Below are 20578 nucleotides of genomic sequence, written 5' to 3' on the forward strand. Positions count from 1 at the left end.
AGAGTCGGACACGATTGAGCGACTAAACTGAACTGATGAATGGATGTGACAGTTGGACTATAAAGAAGGCTGAGCGCCAAAGAATGGATGCTTTTGAACTGTGGTGCTGGAGAAGACTCTTGAGAGTCCCTTGGACTGCAAGGAGATCCAACCAGTCCATCCTAAAGGAAATCAGTCCTGAATATTCATTGGAAGGACTGATGTTGAAGCTGAAACTCCAATACTTTGGCCACCTGATGCGAAGAGCTGACTCATTTGGAAAGACTCTGACGCAGGGAAAGACTGAAGGTGGGAGGAGAAGGGGACGACAGAGGATGAGATGGTTGGATGGCATCACTGAGTCAATGGACACGAGTCTGAGTAAACTCCCGGGAGTCGGTGACGGACTGGGAGGCCTGGCGGGCTCCTGTCGGTTAGGGTCGCAAAGAGTCGGACCCGACTGAGCGACTGAACTGAACTGAGCAACTATTTTATGTCTCTTAGCTTTCCTAGCCAGCCCGCCCCGCCCCGAATCCGTCTGGAATGGTAAAATCATGACAGAAACGCGCTCCTCGCTCACCTCGTAGTTTGATTTGAGGACTAGGTGAGAGTTCGTGCCGGGCGGCAGCCAGGACCACGACTCCCGGCATTCCTGGCGCTCGCCCCTCATCCGGCTTCCTTTTCCGGTTCGCGGCTGCTGAAACCGAAAGTGCGGTGTTGTGGCTGCTGCCGGCAGTGCTTCTCACCTTCACCTGCACGGATCCTCGCTGACCCCGGTCGGGAAGCCAGAGACTAAAATATGAACGGAAGAGTGGATTACTTGATTACCGAGGAAGAGATCAATCTCACCAGAGGACCGTCAGGTATGTGCGGAAGTAATCATCGCTTGAGAGTAGAGTTCTTGAGGCTGTAAATTGCAGAGCGAACACCTCTTTTGCGGAGCCGGATTCTTTTGGACCCGGACAAGACGGCCCCCAACCAAGAGGTTTCCTGAAGCGTTTGTGAGCAAACGGATGACTTGTCTTGACATCCGGCGTTAGCCCGAGAGGATCTGAGGAGTCCACCTAATTTGCAGTCGGTTGTTGGTTGAGTCGCTCAGTCGTGTCCGACTCTTTGCGACCCCGTGGACTGCAGCACGCCAGGCTTCCCTGTCGTGACCACCTGTTTTTATAGTCAGGAGGGGTTTCTTTCTGGTAATGGTACTGGAAAATCCTGGGAGGTGGGGGCGGGGGGTTGGGAGGGGGGAAGCCTGCTTTTTTAGCCAGCACTGATGAACACCACACCCCTCCTTCCATTTGTCTGCTCTGTCCCTATTTCTGAGAGACCGTTTAGTGAAAATGGGAGCATAAACGGTGTGGACTGTAATTGCATATCCGTTTTTTCGGTGCTGGTATTCCTCCCTCCCGCCTTTCATTTCTGGAAAATTCATTCAGAGGGGTAACTAGAATGTTGAAACAGAAAGAGACCTTAGAGATCCTCTACAAATGTTCCCAAAGCTGATTTCGCTTCAAAATTATCCAACTTTGGTTTTTCTTTTTTTTTTTTTTAAATAAGTTAATTCCTAGAACCCATCTCTCTGAATTTGGATTCAGTGCAATTGTTTGTTTGGGCTTTTTCCTCTTTTCCTCACAACAAACCTGTCATGTGATTCTGATACTACCAAATCTTCATTTTCACCTATAGTCCTCTTATCTCCTGATGCTCTTGACTCCACTAGGCTCTTAACATTGCTGCCCACGTTGGCTTTTGTTGCCTTTCCTTTATAGCTGTCTAGTGCTTTAAGAGCTTAAGCTTTGGGTTTATTTAACCTCTTACTAGTTCTTTGATACTCATTACCTAACTTTACTGATACAAGCTTTAATTTGTCATTTGTAAAGTGTGCATAGTAGAGTACATTTCTAAGGGGTATGAGAATGAAATCAGTTAATCCGTAAAATATTTAGAACATTGTGTGGTAAACACTGTGTGTTCATTACTCTTGTTTTTATTGTTAGGAAATAAATGAATAGATTAACACACTAAGTCTTGCTAAATACTGTTATTTCAAGTCTCCAACAGCTCATCAAGTACCAGGCACTCTATCTGAGATGTTTTTGTAAGCCATACACACCTGTCTGTTGCCATCACTACTACCTAAATCAGTCCATCTTTTCTCATCTGAAATTTTTTAGGAGCTTGACTACAATTTATAGATTATTTTTCATAAAATATGGCCCAAAATCATCTTTGTCCTTTTTCTTGTTATAAAAAATTAGAAATCAGCTTAATGAGAGTGTAATTTATTGCCAATCTGCATGGTTAAATGCCATGCTTCATAGGAGCTCCTAAACGTTTGTCAAAGACTCATTCAGTATGCCCAAATCTCTTAGGTATACTTCTCTTACTTAAGTTTCTCCTTCTCTTCCTATTAATGGTTATTGACTTTTGAGACTAACATAGAAAATTATTGTTAAACCAAAATCTGTTTTTCAGTACTTTTCATCCATTGGTACTTGTTCTCCTAGGGCCAATTGAAACAATGGTAGTTGCAAGTATTTAAAGGCAGCTGGTTGTATTCCTGTTTTGTCTCTTCCTTCTAAGCCTAACTATCCCTAGTTGTTACATTAGTTCTCTTGTGTTTTGTTTCCTGTTTAAGAATTTAACCTGTTCTGACATAGTTCCATCAGTGTAGTGTCTGCAGGATTTTCAGAATCACCTGACTGGAGCAGAGCAGCACTCTGATATTCTCTTGCTTATTTCAGTCACTAAATATTTTTAAAGTTTAGTGTAATATCACTTCACCTTTTTTGGTAGTTACATAGCAGTGTTGCTGATGTTCAGCTGACCATTCACTGAAATTTTTCTGATCCTATTGATCTTGCAGACCTGAAATTCCTAATATAACCATTTTTCTGAATTACTGGAATTAGGAAAAGCATCAAAGGAATGATTAATAATAATTTTTTTAGCTAATATATCTCACCTCAGAGTTAATTTCTGTTTTGTGTGTGGATTTATTCACCTAGTGACTTCTAATTTTTTCTAAGCATTTTCACATTTTACCCATAAAAGTTTATAAACTTTAGAAAATTTAGACGAGTAGAGCCGCTGACTTTTGAAGTTTGGTTGGTTCATTTAACAAGGTTTCAAGTTTCTGTTTATCACCTGCCGTTGCTAGTTACCTGCTATGTGGTGTTCCCAAGAAGTCTCACAATCTCACTCCACTTTTCCTCACTGTGTCATCATTAAGATATATAGGGAATAAGTCAGTTACCATGCCTAGAAGCTTCCAGTAATTTGGGTAGTCCCAAAGTAGCAGTCTTTTCTCTTTTGGGGTAGTCCCAAAGTAGCAAACTAGGAAAAGCCTCTAGTTCCAAGTATGCATTTCTGTGTGTAGGAAGTATTGTCACTCTTTGTTTCAGTACAGCTTCCTTTGCAGGGACCTGATAATTTAATCAAGTAATTGCAAGAATGTATATACTTTTGTTTTTGTGTGTGAGTGTTCTGTCAGGGACAAGGGTCTTGGGTAATTCCAGTGTTTGGGCCCATTTTGCAAGGCAAATGCACCTATTCTGTATGGTCCTGCTTACTGCACAGGAAAGAAAATCTTGGAAAAATCATGACAGTGAAGTGAGTATCTGGTGAGGCAAAAAGAAGCTTGATACGTAGCTCGGCAACTATCCTATGCCTTCTTCCTCAGCCTTGTAAAGAGAGTCTTAGGTTGGATGACTGGAAGTTTCGTCCTCCTCCAAGAGTTCATGATTCTTTGGCCCGTTCCATGTGTTGTTTCATGAGTCCTGCCATTTGTAACTAACAGTAAGTGGTCTAAAGAACCAATTGAAATTTCAAATGCCTTTAAAGATTTGAAGAGTCCACTTTTTGTCCTTTACGGAACGCTCTTTTCTTTCTGTGGAAATCCAGCTTGATTATAGTCTCAAAGCCTCCTGCTTTTTCCTTTATCAAATTGAGTTCTTAATGTTGGAAAGACTCAGTTACTCTAAGAAGTATGACAATGAATTTAATCTAGATTTTTTTAACTTCCTGTTGGATATTAGGATTCCTTGTTCAGGACTGAGTTCTCAATAAGTTTCAACAAGTTGCTCCTGATTACCATCTTTAAAAAGGGAGCAGAATTTCTGTTTTTCTACTTTCTTTAAGGGAGTTGCAGAGGATAATGAGATGGAACAGTTTTAATCATGAATAATTAAGGAATTCCGTATTATCTTTCTGGCAGTATGCTAATTATTTCATACACACACACATACATATATACATTTTTTTCTTCAAAACCACCACGAGTGGTGATTAATCCACATTATTAGATGAGAAAATTGTCTCTCAGAGAGGTTAAGCATTTGCCCAAGTTCTAAAGTCAGTAAGTTTCAAAAGCCCAGAGTTTAACCCAGATCTGTTGATCCCAGTGTTCCACGTACTACCTCCTAGTATAGTAGCTGCATTTACTAGGCTGCTGTGCTACCTAGTCACATGGCTTTACAAAATGTGTCTCTAGTTGAGCATCTATCAACTTTTTTTTTCTTCTGTCTTAAAAATTCTTAATAAGGTTGATCCTTGAAGCAGTCTTTAGAGATACAGTTTCTATAGCATATACTTTTCTCACTGTATGTGTTTTCCCACATATTCCATCTCCTTGTTTCTGGAATCTTAGTCAGTTTCCTACCCATTACATTGTATTATGACCAAATTCATTCTTCTCTCTTAAATTGTGTTTAGTGGAGAACCTTGTTTATGACTGTTTGAAAGCTGAAATAGACCATGTTACTAGTTATCTTTATATAATAGCATTCTATTATGATTTTTGATATTCATCAATTTGCCTAGTCATTTCATGAACATCTGCTGACTACTCTTTGGCATGTGCCAGGCAAGGCATTAGGAAATCAGGAAATGAAATACATATCCTTTGAATCAGAAGAGCTCAGACTGAAGTTGAGGGAAGAGAGAGAAGTAAGGAAGCAAATATAGAAATAAACACAATCTTTTTTTCTCCCTTTGCTCTCACAGGACTCTGATCTTTCTAGACTGGTTCCGAGCCTGGATTCTTAAGTCACACAGCATGCTTCAGTTGTGCTTAAGTCACACAGTCGCATCAGTTGTGTCCGATTCTGTGCGAACCTGTGGACTGTAGCCTGCCGGGCTCCTCTGTCCATGGGATTCTCCAAGGCAAGAATACTGGAGTGGGTTACCATGCCCTCCTCCAGGGGACCTTCCCGACCCAGGGATCGAACCCATGGCATCTCCTGCATCTTCTGCATCGCAAGTGGATTCTTTACAGTCACACAGACCTACATCCAATTCTTAACTCTGCCACTTAAGTAAGAGACATGATCTAGTAGAGACCAGGCATATGCATTCAGTTCTTGCACAAGGGCTTATCGTGGAGTGAGAGAATAAAGATGCTGGTGGCTGAAAAAAAATGCATAATCTAAACATTGAGAATTATGTTTTATCCGGCAGTCTTCCTGGGGACTTCAGGCCCACAAGACAGCTACTCAAAGAGCTCTGAGGGAGTGCTCCAAAGAGGTAAAGGAGGAGCCAGAATATTATAGGGGTTTTTGCAACAAAGGCCAGGGAGTCAGAACATCAAAAGATTACTGTTAATGAAAGAAAAGTAGGTATCTCAAGTTAGGGAATTTAAGGCTTTTCTGTATATGGGAAGATGTGAATTTGGGTTCATTGAAATTATTCCTTTGATACACACCTTAGGTATGTAGGGCCAATATTCTGTTCTTTCCCATTCTGAGTCCTCTTGGGGTGCACTGTTGGGGGTGGCTGCAGTGGCTGATGGCTTGCTAGTGGGTCAGTCTGTCTCCCTCCTGAGTTCCCTCAGGGCTCACTGTCAAGAGCAGCTGTAATATGATGGCTTGATGGCTGCAACGTCCTTTGTTTACCAAAGTGGCAGGCAACCTTTTTCATCTACAATCTCTCCCCTTGGTCATAAATTTGACCAACATTTGGGAGAAGCATTTCATGACTAATTTTTGTCTCATGAGCCTCCCTAGGAAGGTTCATTCCTAGATCAGGCAAAGATTCTGTTGCTATGCCACTCAAGGTGCTAATTTCTGAATTAGGCCCTGTTGATAATTTAAAATTCTCTGGATCCCCTGTCTTACTAATTTATTATGATCCAAGAAATGTTTTTCCTTGTTGCTTCTTCCCATACCGGCTGCTGCTAAGTCGCTTCAGTCGTGTCCGACTCTGTGCGACCCCATAGATGGCAGTCCACCAGGCTCCCCCATCCCTGGGATTCTCCAGGCAAGAACACTGGAGTGGGTTGCCATTTCCTTCTCCAATGCATGAAAGTGAACTAGAGTTGCACTATTATAATTATTCTATGTAGAGTTATAGATGTTTAACTCTCAAGACATCATTAGTTTTGTTGGAGGCCTGGAGTAACGCAGGAGACAACAATCTTACAAAATAGGCAGAATGTAAATAACACAACCAGTAACATTAACAAAGTCAAGTGTAGCAGAGAGACATAAAGCACAAACAATTAGGAAACAAAGCGAACACATTAAACCAATGATTAGTATAACTAGTTGTAATCTGGTTGCAGTAAATCATCAAGTCCACAGGCGAGCCAGTTTGGAGAAGCCAAATTATGGAAGGATCAGGAATAGGTAGATCAAATGCTTACCTGTATATCTGAAAGAGAAGTGTAGGAGCAATGAAAAGAAGCCCTGATGTATATCCTGACAGGCACTGCCTAAAACATCTTTGGTAGATATTGACTAAAAAAACAAAAGCACAACCTAGAAGTTGAAAGTTATGTTTTATTTGGCAGATAGAACTGAGGACTTAAGGCCAGGGCAAAGCCTCTCAGGTTGCTCTCAGTCTGCTCCAAAGAGGCAAGGGAGAAGCCAGGATATATAGAAGTTTTTGCAACAAAGACCAGGTAGTCAGAACATCAAAAGATTACTGTTAAGAAAACCAGACATCTCAAATTAATGAATTTAGAGCTTTTCTTTGTGGCTCGAACCCAGGTCTTCTTTGCAGGTGGAGTCCGTACCCTCCCTCCCCCTACCCCCCCACTTGTCTGAGCCACCAGGTCTTTGCTTCTATATAAGGGAAGATGCAAAAGTCTGGGCTCATTGAAGTCATTCCTTTGATATGCACCTGAGCTCTATAGGGCCAGCATCCTGTATCTTGCCCTGAATCTCCTCAGGGTACCTCATTGGAGATGGCCAAGCAGTGGCTGACTGCTTGATGACAGGCATCCTGTTTCCATCCTGAGTTTGCTCAAGGTTCACCATTGGGGGCGGCTGTAATGTGATGGCTTGATGGCTGCAGCAACCTTTGTTTACTGATGTTGTAGGCAATATTTTTTTCGTTCACGTAGGCCATATTCTTTGTTGCTTCCATCAGAGGGGGCACCAGGATGGAGAGGGACTGAGTTGAGCACAGTACATTTTTTTGTTGCTATACCATCTTTCTGTTCCGTTGAGATTTAAGATTTTCCCTTATTCTCTCCTTGTTTGTCATGCACACTTGTTACTCTGTTTTGGGAGAAGTAACAAAAGTGACATATTTCATCTTTGGACCAGAGTTTCTCCAGAGAATATAATAGTTTTGAGTGAAAGATGCCTCATTATTAACCTCTTGAGTCACTTATTTGAATCTTTCTTTCGGTCTACACATATATTGAGCAGTGACTATAGGGCAGGTTTCTGTGCACAGCACTGTGGATACAAAAGAGAACTGAATTTTAATATAATTGCAGTGGGTAGCTGAGCATAGTGATTAAGAGCATTTTTGCCTGCGTTGCTAGCTACGTGTGCTTGGGCAGGTTACCTCACATCTCTATACCTTGATTTCTTGAAAATGAGTGTATTAATAGTACCCACTCAGAATCTTCGTGAGAATTAAATGGGGATTTTATTTTGTTTTGTTTTACAAATGATGTTGATTCTGTATCAAGTACTCATCTAAGCAGTTTGCCAAAAATAAATCATTTAATTAATTTAATGGTGCCTGTCATTACTGCTGCTGTGTAGACAATAGAGTTTACTAGGGTAAGAGCTCGGAGAAGGCGATGGCACCCCATTCCAGTACTCTTGCCTGGAAAACCCCATGGACGGAGGAGCCTAGTAGGCTGCAGTCCATGGGGTTGCGAAGAGTCGGACACACCTGAGCAACTTCACTTTCACTTTTCACTTTCATGCATGGGAGAAGGAAATGGTAACCCACTCCAGTGTTCTTGGCTGGAGAATCCCAGGGACGGGGGAGCCTGTTGGGCTGCTGTCTGTGGGGCCGCACAGAGTCAGACACGACTGACACGACTTAGCAGCAGCAGCAGCAGGGTTAGAGCTGAGTCATCTGGGAAAGGTAGGGTAACCTGTCTCGCAGGCATTTTAGGGACATTGGGCTTTCCCTCCTGTATTTCTCTTCTTTTGTGCCTTTTTTTCCCCCAGGTGTTGAAAAAGCCTGCTAGAGGCTCACAGAGACATTTTTAACCTTGCTGCATTTCCCCAGAATTAGAAATGTTAGGAATTCCTGGCTTGAGTATTATTTCCAATGGTTTAACAGAAACTTAACACCAACTGAGGTCCATAGGTGTACTGGGTACTGTATGGGACAGGATGTAGAAAAATAAACAAAAGCCAGTCCCCTGCACATGGATGTTTATAGCAACTTTATTCATCATTGGAACTAATTATTACAGTAAAGAGTTAATTAAACCAGTCATTTCAGTGAAGTGTGTTTCTAGGCAAAAGGAAGGTGGTGGTTTAGTTGCTAATTGGTGTCCAGCTCTTGCAACCCTGTAAATTGTAGCCTGCCAGCCTCCTCTGACCATGGGATTCTCCAGGCAAGACTCCTGGAATGGGTTGCCATTTCCTTCTCCAGAGGCAAAAGGAAGAGGACATTGAAAATCATGGAGACATAGAACACTCAGGTGTAGAAGGGCGAAAAGCAGGGAGGTGATAATTATTATTTTTTAAATTAAGGCTTTATTTATTTAGAGCAATTTTTGTTTCATAGCAAAATTGAGAAGAAGGTAAAGAGATTTTCCATATCCCCCATGTGCATGGTGGTTTAGTCATTAAGTCATGTCCGACTCTTACGGCCCCATGGACTATATACCCTGTCAGGCTCCTCTGTCCGTGGGATTCTCCAGGCAAGAATACTGGAGTGCGTGGCCATTTCCTTCTCCAGGGGATCTTCCCCACCCAGGAATTGAACCCAGGTCTGCTGCATTGCAGGCAGATTCTTTACTGACTGAGCTACAAGGGAAGCCACATATGCATAGCCTTCCCCATTATTGACATCCCTCCCTGAGTGTTTGTTACAATTGGTGAACCTACATTGACACATTGTAAATACCCAAAGTCCAGTGGTTCACTTTAGAGTTCACTCTTTGTATTGTATCTTGTACAGAAGTGGACAAGTGTAGAATGACTTATGTCTATCCTTAGAGTATCATACAGAGTGTTTCACTGGGTTGAATCTGTGCTACATCTGTACAGCCCTCTCTTCCCCCAACCCTGGTAACCACTGATCTTTTTTCTGTCTCTATCATTTTGCCTTTCCAGAGTTTCATACAGTGAAAATCATACAGTATGTAGCCTTTCCAGACTGGCGTCTTTCACTGAGTAACATGCATTTAAGGTTTCCCATGTTTTTTCATGGCTTAATAGTCCATTTCTTTTTAGTGCTAAGTAATAGTCTGTTCTGTGGAGAAGTGTGAGAAGTAGGGGAATGTAATCACATTTTTTGCTCAGTTGTTACCAAGTAATTGATGCTTTGAGGAACTTTGGGCTCTCTTTTATTATTAATTGTGAGTCAGTAATAGAGGATTGCTAAGAGTCGGACACAACTTAGCAACTGAAAAGAAAAGATTTCCCTGGGGGTCCAGTGGTTAAGAATTTGCCTTGCAGTTTAGGGACACAGGTTCAATCCCTGGTTGAGGAACTAAGATCCCACATGCCGCAGAGCAACTAAGCTAGCACACTGCAACCTCCTGAGCCCACGTGTTAAAACTGTTGAGCCTGCGTGCCACAACTGAAGAGTCTCTGCTCCAACAAAAGATTCTGCATGTGAATGTTGCATCAGAAAAGATGCAACAAAGATCCCAGGTGCCGCAACTAAGACCCAACACAGCCAAATAAATATATTTTTAAAATATTAGATGCTTAGAATACTTGCATTTTTGCACTTGAGAATTATCAGATTCATTTTTAAATCAATTTTATTGCAGTATCATTGACATAAAGTACATCCATTTTAAGTATAAAGTTCTAAGAAGTTTGGCAAATAATATACATATGTATAATCATGACTCATCACTTGAGAAAATTCTCTGTCTGTTCCTGCAGTGGGCCCTCTCACTGCATGCTCTAGGCAACCACTGGTCTGATTTCTATCACTTGCCTAATATAGAATGTCAAGAAATAGGATCATATAGTGTGTACTTAGGCTTCTTTCACTCATTTGCACATTTATTTGGAATTACTGTCAGTATTTCATTGCATGGGGCTTCCCAGGTGGCTTAGTGGTAAAGAATCTGCCTGCCAGTGCCGGAGATACAAGAGACACAGGTTTGATCCCTGGGTCAGGAAGATGCCCTGGAGGAGGAAATGGCAACCCACTCCAGTACTCTTGCCAGTATAATTCCATGGACAGAGGAGCCTGGTAGGCTGCAGTCCACGGGGTCGCAGAGTTGGACACAACTGAGCACAGCACACACACATTTCATTGTGTAAGTATGCCACAATATACCATAGTATGATTATCCATTCACTTGTTAATTCACATTTATGTTGTTTCTGGGATTTTGGTTATTAAAAATAAATCTGCTATGAGTATTCACATGCAACTCTTTGTGTAAACATGTATTTTAATTTGTCTTGATTAAATACCTAATAATTGAGAATGGGTTTGCTGGTTTTAAGGGTGTGTGTTTAGCTTTAAAAGAAATTGCCAAACTGTTTTTCAAAATATGTGTGTTATTTTATACTTCTACCAGGTATGTATGACAGTTCCAGTTATCATCTCACATCCTTGCCAGTATTTGATATTATCTTTCCTTTTCATCTTAGTCATTACAGGGGTTGTGGAATGGTTTTTATTTGCATCTCCTGGTTGCAAATGATGATGGAGCATATTTTTATATATTTATTGCCCTTTCATATATATTCTGGAAAGAACTCAAGTCGTTTACCCATCTTTATTGTATTGTTTGTTTTCTTCTCAGCAGATTGTAAGAGTTCCTTATATATTCTGGACAGAAGTCCTTTGTCATGTTTATGTGCTGTAGATATTTTCTTTTGGTTTGACTTGCCTTTTCGTTTTGGGAAGTGGGGTTTGTGTTTTGAAGAGTGGAAGGCTTTAAGTTTTAAGAAGAACAGTTTGTCAGGTTTTTTTTCCTTTTTCCTCTATGGTTGGTACTATTTGTACAATGTCTAAGAAATCTTAACTACCCCAAGGTAAAGAACATTTTCTTCTATGTTTTCTAACAAAATGTTATAGATTAGCTTTTATGTTTAGTTCTGTGATCATTTCAGATTAATTTATTTTGCATGTATTTGGGGTTAAGCCTGCAAGTTCCTTTTTATGTCTATCTCCTACACAGTTGTCCCAACACTTATTGAAAATATTATCCTTTCACCATTGAAATACATTAATGTATCAGATAAGTTGAGCATTTATATATGGGCCCAGCATTGGTCTCAAATTGATTCCATTATCCTGTTTTTCTCTATACAAATACGTTGACAAATGTAGCTTTTTAGTAAGCCTTGAAATAAAGTGTGCCTTCCAATTTTGTTTGTTCCTTTTCAAAAATGTTTTGACTATTATAAAATAGAAGTTTAACAATGTAAATTAAAAAAAAAACAAACCCAGAGTATAAATTTCCATGTAAATTTTAGAACCAGCTTGTCAATTTCTATAAAAATATCTGCTGGGATTTTGATTGGGATTACATGAAAATTTTACTATTTTGTGAAATGATGTTATTTGCAGCAACACAGATGGACCTAGAAATTTCCATACTTGGTGAAGTCAGAAGGAGCCTGACAGATGCCATGTGATGCCACCTTATATGTGGAAACTAAAACGTAACACAAATAAAGTGTTCTATGAAACGGAAACAAGCTCACAGACATAGAGAACAGACTTGCGGTTGCCAAGGGGGAGGTCAGGTTGGGGAGGGGTAGATTGAGTTTGGAATTAGCAGATGCAAACTATTAAATATAGAATTGATAAACAGCAAAGTATTACTCTGTAGCACAGGGAACTGTATTCAATATCCTGTGATAAACCTTAATGGAAAAGAATATGAAAAAAAATATATATATGTATCACTGAGTCACTTTATAGCAGAAATTAGCACAATATTGTAAATCAGCTGTACTTCAATAAAAAAGTAAATTAGAATCTATTTTGATTTATAGAGAATTGCATCTTATAAGTACTAAGACTTCTGGTCCAAGACATGGTAGAGCTTCATTTATTTAGTTTTTATTAATAATTTTGTGTACCACAATGTAAAATTTTTTTACTGTATCATTCAGCTAAGATGTTTTCTATTTTTCCTTATAATTTTATCTTTAACTCATATTATTTGCTTTCCAAACATTTAGGGATTTTTTTTTTTTAAGGTTATCTTTATTGTTGAGGACAATGTTTGTGTCCCTCCAGAATTCATATACTGAAACCCTAAGCTCTAATATGACTGTATTTGGAGACAGGCCCTTTTATTGAAGTAATGAAGATTAAATGAAGTTATAATAATGGGGCCCTGATCTTATAGAATTAGTATCCTTAGAGAAAGTGACCCAGAGAGCTCACTCTGTCCTTGTGTATACACAGAGAAGTCATAGGAGCAAGAGCAAGGTGGTGGCCACCTACAAGTTAAGAGAAGAGGCCTTAGAATGAAATCTGTCTTGCTGGTACCTTGATCTTAGCTTCCAGAATAGAATTTCTTTTAAGTCACGCCGTCGGTGGTATTTTGTTACATCAGCCCAAGAAGACCAATATAGTTATTTTTATTGATTTCTAATTCAGTTCTGTCTTTTGAAATTTATTGGACTGACTTTATTGACCTACCATCAATCTTTGTGAACGTTTCCTGTGTGCTACAAAAGGATGTTTATTTTACAGTTGCTGAGTATGTTGTTCTGTAAATGTAAATTAGGTTAAGTTCATTCTTAGTGTTATTCAAAGATTCCGTATTTTTACTGACTTTTCTGTTTATTTGTTCTGTCAATTACTGAGGGAGAAGTGTTGAAATCTACAAGTCTGTTTTGAGAAAGTTTGACGTGTTTATGGCTGCACCAGGTCTTCGTTGCTGTGCGTGGGCTTTCTGTTGTTGCAGTGAGTAGGGGCTCCTCTTCAGTTGTGCTGCCTGTACTTCTCATTTCGGTGGCTTCTCCTGTTGCAGAGTACAGGCTCTACACACTGGGGCTTCAGTACTTCCAGCACGTGGGGTCAGCAGCTGCTTCAGTAGCAGTGGCTCCTGGGCTCTAGGCCGTGGGCTTAGTCGCTGTGGGGCATGGGCTTAGTCGTTGTGCTGCGTGGGCTTAGTCGCTGTGGTGCGTGGGCTTAGTCGCTGTGGGGCGTGGGCTTAGTCGCTGTGGGGCGTGGGCTTAGTTGCTCCGTGCCATGTGGAATCTTCCCAGACCAGGGACTGAACTCATGTCCCCCACACTGGCAGGCAGTTTCTTATCCTCTGTACCACCAGGAAAATCCTGCAAGTCTTTTTTGACTTGCCTTTTTCTCGTTTCAGTTTTTGTTTCATTGATATTCAAGTTCTGTTATTGGTGTATCCATATCTAGTGTTTTAATGTCTTCTCATGAATTGACTCCTTTTTTTAAAGTCAGGAAATGTCCCTTATTATCACTTGTAATTTACTTTTTGTTACACTCATGGGACCAGTCCAGCTGCTTAGTATATCTGTGTTCATCCTTTTAATTTTAAGGTACATTTACCCATATCTTTATGATTTCGAGTGGTGTTCATTCCTTCATACCCAAGCTTCTGTTCCTTATTTATGTTTTTGCCTGACAGACTTCTTTAATATTTATTGTAGTATAAGTCTGCTTGTGTCACATTCTGACAGCTTTTGTTTTTCTGAAAAAGTGTTTATTCTGCCTTACTTTTGAAGGCTGCATTCACTAGACATAGAATTATAAGTTAATTTGTATTTTTCTTTTAGCATTTTAAAGATGGTGTTTCATTGACTTGTGACTTGCATAGTTTCTCAGGAGAAGTCTGTTGTCATTCTTATCTTTGCTCCTTTGTACTATGTTGTTGCTCAGTCATGTCCTGCTCTTTACGACCCCATGGACTGCAGCACGCCAGGTTTCCCTGTCCTTCATCATCTCCCAGAGCTTGCTCAGACTCATCTGTTCTTGCTCAAACTCATCTGTTGAGTCTGTAATGTCTTTATACTTACTATGTCCTTTTTCCCTCTGACTGCTTTTAAAATTTTCTCTTTATACCTGGTTTTGAGCAATGTGACTATGATATGTATTAGTGTTTGTGTGTTTGTTTTCTTTTGTATTTATCCTGATTGGAGTTTGAACTTCTCAGATTTGTTTATATTTTCATCAAATTTGAGCCAGTTGTTTTCTTCACACATTTTTTTCCATCTCCCTTTTTTCTTCTCCTTCTGGAACTGTACTTACATGTGTATTGAACCATGTGCTATTATCCCACGTGTTACTGTGGTTTCCCTACACTTATCTTTTCACTTATCTTTTCTCCTGTGGTATCAAATCTGTTGTCATTCACATCTAGTGTATTTTTCCTTTCAGATATGTAGTTTTTAAACTTATTAGTTTCGTTTTCCTAAAAAAACTTCCATTTTAACACACAGATCAATAGAACAGGATAAAGTCCAGAGAGTAAACCCATATGCATATGATCGATTAATCTGTGACAGAGGAGCTAAGACTATACAGTCAAGGAATGATAAATGTATCATTTATATCTTCAATAATGATACTGGAAAAACTGAATGCTAAAGAATGGAACTGGACTACTGTTTTATGCCACACAAAAAAATCAGCTCAAAATGAAGGCAACTTCAATATTTGAGGGAAAAACTTCCGTTTTCTCATTATGTTTGGCTTCCTTTATTTTCACATAGTTGTAATAGCCTTTTAAACATTGTTGCCTGCTGGTTTCATATTTCGGATTCTCTTTCTCTTGACCAATTTTTTTTCTTGATTCTAGGTCATGTTTTCTTCTTTCCTTGTTGTTCAGTCACTCGGTTGACTCTTTGCAACCCCATGGACTGCAGCACTCCAGACTTCCCTGCCCTTCACTATCTTCCAGAGTTTGCTCAGACTAATGACCATTGAGTTGATGAAGCCATTCAACTATCTCATCCTCTGTTGCCTACTTCTCCTCCTGCCCTCAGTCTTTCCCAACATCAGGGTTTTTTCCAGTGAGTCAGCTCTTTGCATCAAGTGGCCAAAAGTATTGGAGTTTCAGCTTCAGCATCAGTACTTCCAGTGAGTATTCAGGGTTGATTTCCTTTTGTATTGACTGCTTTGATCTCCTTGCTATCCAAAGGACTCTCAAGACTCTTCTCAGCACCATGGTTCAAAAGCATCAGGTCTTCAGCGCTCAGCGTTCTTTATGGTCCAACTCTCACATCCATATATGAGTACTGGAAAAACCATAGCTTTGACTATATGGACCCTTGTTTTCTTCTCAGCATGTTAAAAGTTTTTAATTAGATTTTGGATGTTGTGACTGGTTACATTGCTCAGTGTCTGCATTTTGTTTTGTTGCATTAACATTTCTAGTATTACATTGTTGAATTTGTTTTGGTAAGCAGTTAAGTAACTTGCAGGTCAGTTTCACCTCTTTAGGACTGTTTATAAACTTTTCTAGGGTGAATCTAAAGTAGCATTCACTTCAGGGACAGTTGAACCCTCCATATGTTCTAAGTGGGTTGCCACTGAATTTCCTAGTATATCACTGAGGATTTTGATTCTGGTTGGTTAAAAGTCTCTCTACCTTGTGTTAACTTTTGAGAATTGCTTAGCCTTCTACTAGTTTTTATTTGTCTAGCCTTGTGGAGTTTCACTTAATGGATACATGGCCTCTCAGTAGACTCATGTGAATACCTGGCACTCTCTCTTGTACTCTTTTTTTTTTTTGGTCTAGCTTCTTTCTTTCCAGAACTTTGCCCTTCCGGAACTAACTTCCAGCAGCCTCACCCTCCCAAAACTTTGATCCTCATTTCATCCAGCCAGTGAAGCTGCTAGACTCTGTTTGGGCCTTACACCTTGTGGTATTAACTCAAAATTTTTCTTTAGAAAGCTATGGTGATTACAGAGCTACAAGGTTTTAATTCAGCAGCCTCTTAAGAGGATTATATACCATGACAAAGTGCAGTTTATTCCAAGAATGCAAAGATGGTTCAATATAAGAAAATCGGTTGATATGGTACACCATATTAATAGAATGAATGAAAAAGAGCCCACATTATCATCCCAACATATAGAAAAAGGATTTGAGAAAATTTCCTTTCCATGTTAAACACTTTTCCATGTTAAAACCACTCAGCAAAGTAGGAATAGAAGGAAACTTCCTCAACATGATAAAGGTCATATATGAAGAATCCATATATGGATACATCATACTTGGTATAAGAAACTTTTCTTCTAAGATCCAGAACAAGACAGTATGCTTGGGTTCATCACTTCTGTACAAGATGGTGTTGGAAATTCTATCCAACAGGAAATTGGAAAGGAAGAAGTAAATTGTCTCTGTTCACAAATGATAGAGTCTTATGTGTAAAAAATTCTAAAGGTTCCACCAAAAAAACCTCAGAATTAATAGCAAACTTGGCAAAGTTGCAAGATACAAAATCAACACAAAACTAGTTGAGTTTCCATACATGAGCAATTTGAAAGGGATATTAAGTAAACATTTCCATTTATAATATCATTAAAAATAATAAAATACTTAGAAATAACTAATGAGACAATAACTTGTACATTGAAAACTATAAAATTTGACTAAAAGAAATTAAAGGCATAAATTAGTGGAAAGGTATTCCATGTTCATGGATTAGAAGAGTTAATATTGTTAAAGTGACAACACTATCCAAAGTGATCTGCAAACTCAGTATTTATCAAAATCTCATCTGCCTTTTTACAGAAATACAAAAATCCCATCCTAATATTCATATAAAATCTCAGAGGACCCCCTAATAGCCAAAGCAGTCTTGAAAACAAAGAACAGTGTTAAGGGACTCACAACTTCCTGATTTCAAAACTTACTGAAAATTACAATATTCAGAACACTGTGGTGCCAACATAAGAGCAGATGTATAGCGCTGTGGGGTAGAATAGAGAACAGAAATAAGCCTCCTCATATATGGTCAAATGATTTTTGAAAGGACACCACCACTATTCAGTGAGGGGAAAGACAGTTTTTTCAACAAATTATGTTGGGAAAACTGGATATCCACATGCAAAAGAATGAATTTGGATCCTTGCCTTATATTTTATACAAAAATTAACTAAAAATGCATCAACTACTTGAATATGAGAGCTAAGACTAAACAGAAGAAGAGATAGGGAACATTTTTTATGACGTTGCATTCACTGATGATATTGTTAATGTGACACCAGATACACAGGCACAGAAGAAAAAAATTAATTGGGTTTTACAAAAATGAAGAATTTTACGACTCAAAAGAGACTATAAAGAGAGTAAAAGATAACCCACAGAATGGGAGAAGATATTTGCAAATCATGTATCTGATACTGAATTAATACCAGTATACATAAAGACCTCTCAAAACAACCTCATTCAAAAATAAGACCTTGAGACAGTTCTTTAACAAAGATACATAAATGGGCAATAAACTCGTGAAAAGATTTTTAACATCCCTAGCCTTTGGGAAATCAAAATCACACTGAGATACCACTTCACATTAATCAGAATGACTAATTATCCTAAACCCCACCCACACCCCCAAAATGAAGATGATAAGCATTGATGAGGAGGTGGATAAATTGAAACCCATAGGCAATGCTTTTTGGAATGTAAAATGTGGTACATCTGTGATAGAAAACAGTTGGGCAGTTCCTCAGATTGTTGAACATAGAATTACCATGTGATCAGCAATTCAGTTCCAGATATATACCCCAAAGAACTGAAAGCAGAAACTCAGACACTTGTATACCAGTGTTCATAGCATTATTCACAGTAGCAAAAATATGGAAACAACCAGTGTCCATTGACAGTTGACTAAACAAAATGTGGTATGTACATGCAATGGAACATTAGTCATCCTTTGAAAGGAATGAAATTCTCATACATCATACAACATGAATGAATTTGGAAGACATATTTTGTGGAATAAGCAAGACACAATGAACAAATTTGTCTAGTTCCACTTATATGGGGTAAATAGAATAGGCAAACTCACAGTGACAGAATGTATAATAGAGGTTACCAGGTAAAGGGGAGGGTGAGACATTTAATGGATGGAGACTTCTCTTTGATATGATGAAAAAGTTGCAGATATGGACAATGGTGATGGTTGCACAACATTGTGAACGTACTTAATGTCACTGAATCGTACTCTTTAAAATGGTTAAAGTGTTAAATATTGTGTTGTATATATTTTACCTTCAAACAAACAGTAAGTTGTTCGTCCTTTAGAGCTTGATTTTATGCTACATATATTTTGCCATGAAATGATTAAATGAATAGTGGGTTGTGTGACCAATAGAGCTTGACTGGTATCTAGGGAAAATTATTGAGATTATCTTGGGATAGAAAAACCTTCAGGTAGATGGGGGAAGGTAGAATATTTGTTCATCTAGTGTTCATAACTCAACATGTGGCTACCATCATTGGTGTTAATGGACTATTTTGTTTCATTTTAATGAATTATTTTCTTCCCAAATAACAGATTGTGAAACACTGCTCTTTTACTTTATAATGTTTAGATTTTAAAGAGAAGAATCTGAATGAAATGAAAGATTTTCCCTGCTCTGTCATGATAGTAAGCAATAGGGATCCTGACTGAGGTAACAACTCAAGAATAACCAATTCTTCCTTTGGAATATATTATACTTGAGGACTGTTCTACAGTCATTATCCCAACATTGCTTATTCATTCCAGCCCCCAAAACAAGTTGATTTATGGAAACTCTTTTTCTAACGCAGTTGTTCATATTGTCTACAAAGATACAGCGTAGCAGAATGGTTTCAAACTTATCCTTAGCAATCAAACATCCGAACTTAGTGTCTAAGCTTTACAAAGAATTAGCTGTGTGACCTTTTAAAAAGTTACTTAATCTCTTCATGCCTTACCCTTTTAAGTTCATCTGTACAGTGTGATAACCTCTTCATGTGTTTATTGGGGAGATTAAATGGGATAATGTATGTAGGGTGCATGGCATTATACCTGGTAAACAATAACTATTAGTTGCTGGTCTTATTTGTAAACAAGCTCAAGATCCAAATCTGGAGACAGGAAGAGGCCCCAAGAAGGCATTTCTTGCTTCATTTTACAAAGCTCTTAAACTAGACACTCTTTCTTTCTCTCCCAGTCATATGATGGTGTCATTCTTAGGCCATCTGTACATTTTTGTGCTTAAACTTCTCCAAATTAGAGACCAAGAAATCCATTTTAATCTTGATGACATTTAAAAAATTTATTGGCGCATTATAACCAGGGTTCACTATGGAGTATGTCTTCATTTATTCACTTCTTAAAAAGTCTGTTGAGTCCCTGTCTTTTTCTTTCTCCGTCTCCCCTCAACTGCTTTTGGATCAGTAGATGCCAACTACTGATTTAATTAATACCCTTCAGCTCCATGGGAAAGACTAGAGATCTCTTCAAGAAAATTAGAGATACCAAGGGAACATTTCATGCAAAGATGGGCACAATAAAGGACAGAAACTGTATGGACCTAACAGAAGCAGAAGATACTAAGAAGAGGTGGCAAGAATACACAGAACTATACAAAAAAAGATCTTAAAAACCCAGGTAACCATGATGGTGTGATCACTCACCTAGAGCCAGGCATCCTGGAGTGCAAAGTCAAGTTGGCCTTAGGAAGGATCATTACAAACGAAGCTAGTGGAGGTCATGGAATTCCAGTTGAGCTATTTCAAATCCTAAAAGATGATGCTGTGAAAGTGCTGTACTCAACATGCCAGCAAATTTGAAAAACTCAGCAGTGGCAACAGGACTCAAAAAGGTCAATTTTTATTCCAATCCTAAAGAAAGGCAATGCCAAAAAATGCTCAAACTACCGCACAATTACACTCATCTCACATGTTAGCAAAGTAATGCTCAAAATTCTCCAAGCCAGGCTTCAGCAGTACATGAACCAAGAACTTCCAGATGTTCAAGATGGATTTAGAAAAGGCAGAGGAACCAGAGATCAAATTGTCAACATCCGTTGGATCATAGAAAAAGCAAGGGAATTCCAGAAAAACATCTATTTCTGCTTCAGTGACTACGCCAAAGCCTTTGACTGTGTGGATCACAACAAACTGTGGGAAATTCTTCAAGACATGGGAATACCAGGCCCACCTTACCTGCTTCCTGAGAAATCTGTATGCAGGTCAAGAAGCAACAGTTAGAACCAGACATGGAACAACAGACTGGTT

General features: G+C 39.0%; 1 protein-coding gene across 1 annotated transcript in view; it reads left to right on the forward strand.

Moving 5' to 3' along the window:
* The first annotated feature begins 697 nt into the window (after positions 1-697).
* SYNJ2BP (synaptojanin 2 binding protein) overlaps positions 698-20578 on the forward strand; it is a 40004-nt gene continuing 20123 nt past the window's right edge. The window contains exon 1 of the mRNA XM_068964346.1: positions 698-842. Coding sequence (XP_068820447.1) covers positions 779-842 — 64 coding nt within the window. The 5' untranslated portion in view covers positions 698-778. The remainder of the gene's footprint in view (positions 843-20578) is intronic.

This window comes from Capricornis sumatraensis, chromosome 2 (genome assembly GCF_032405125.1).
Source record: "Capricornis sumatraensis isolate serow.1 chromosome 2, serow.2, whole genome shotgun sequence".
NCBI lineage: Eukaryota > Metazoa > Chordata > Mammalia > Artiodactyla > Bovidae > Capricornis > Capricornis sumatraensis.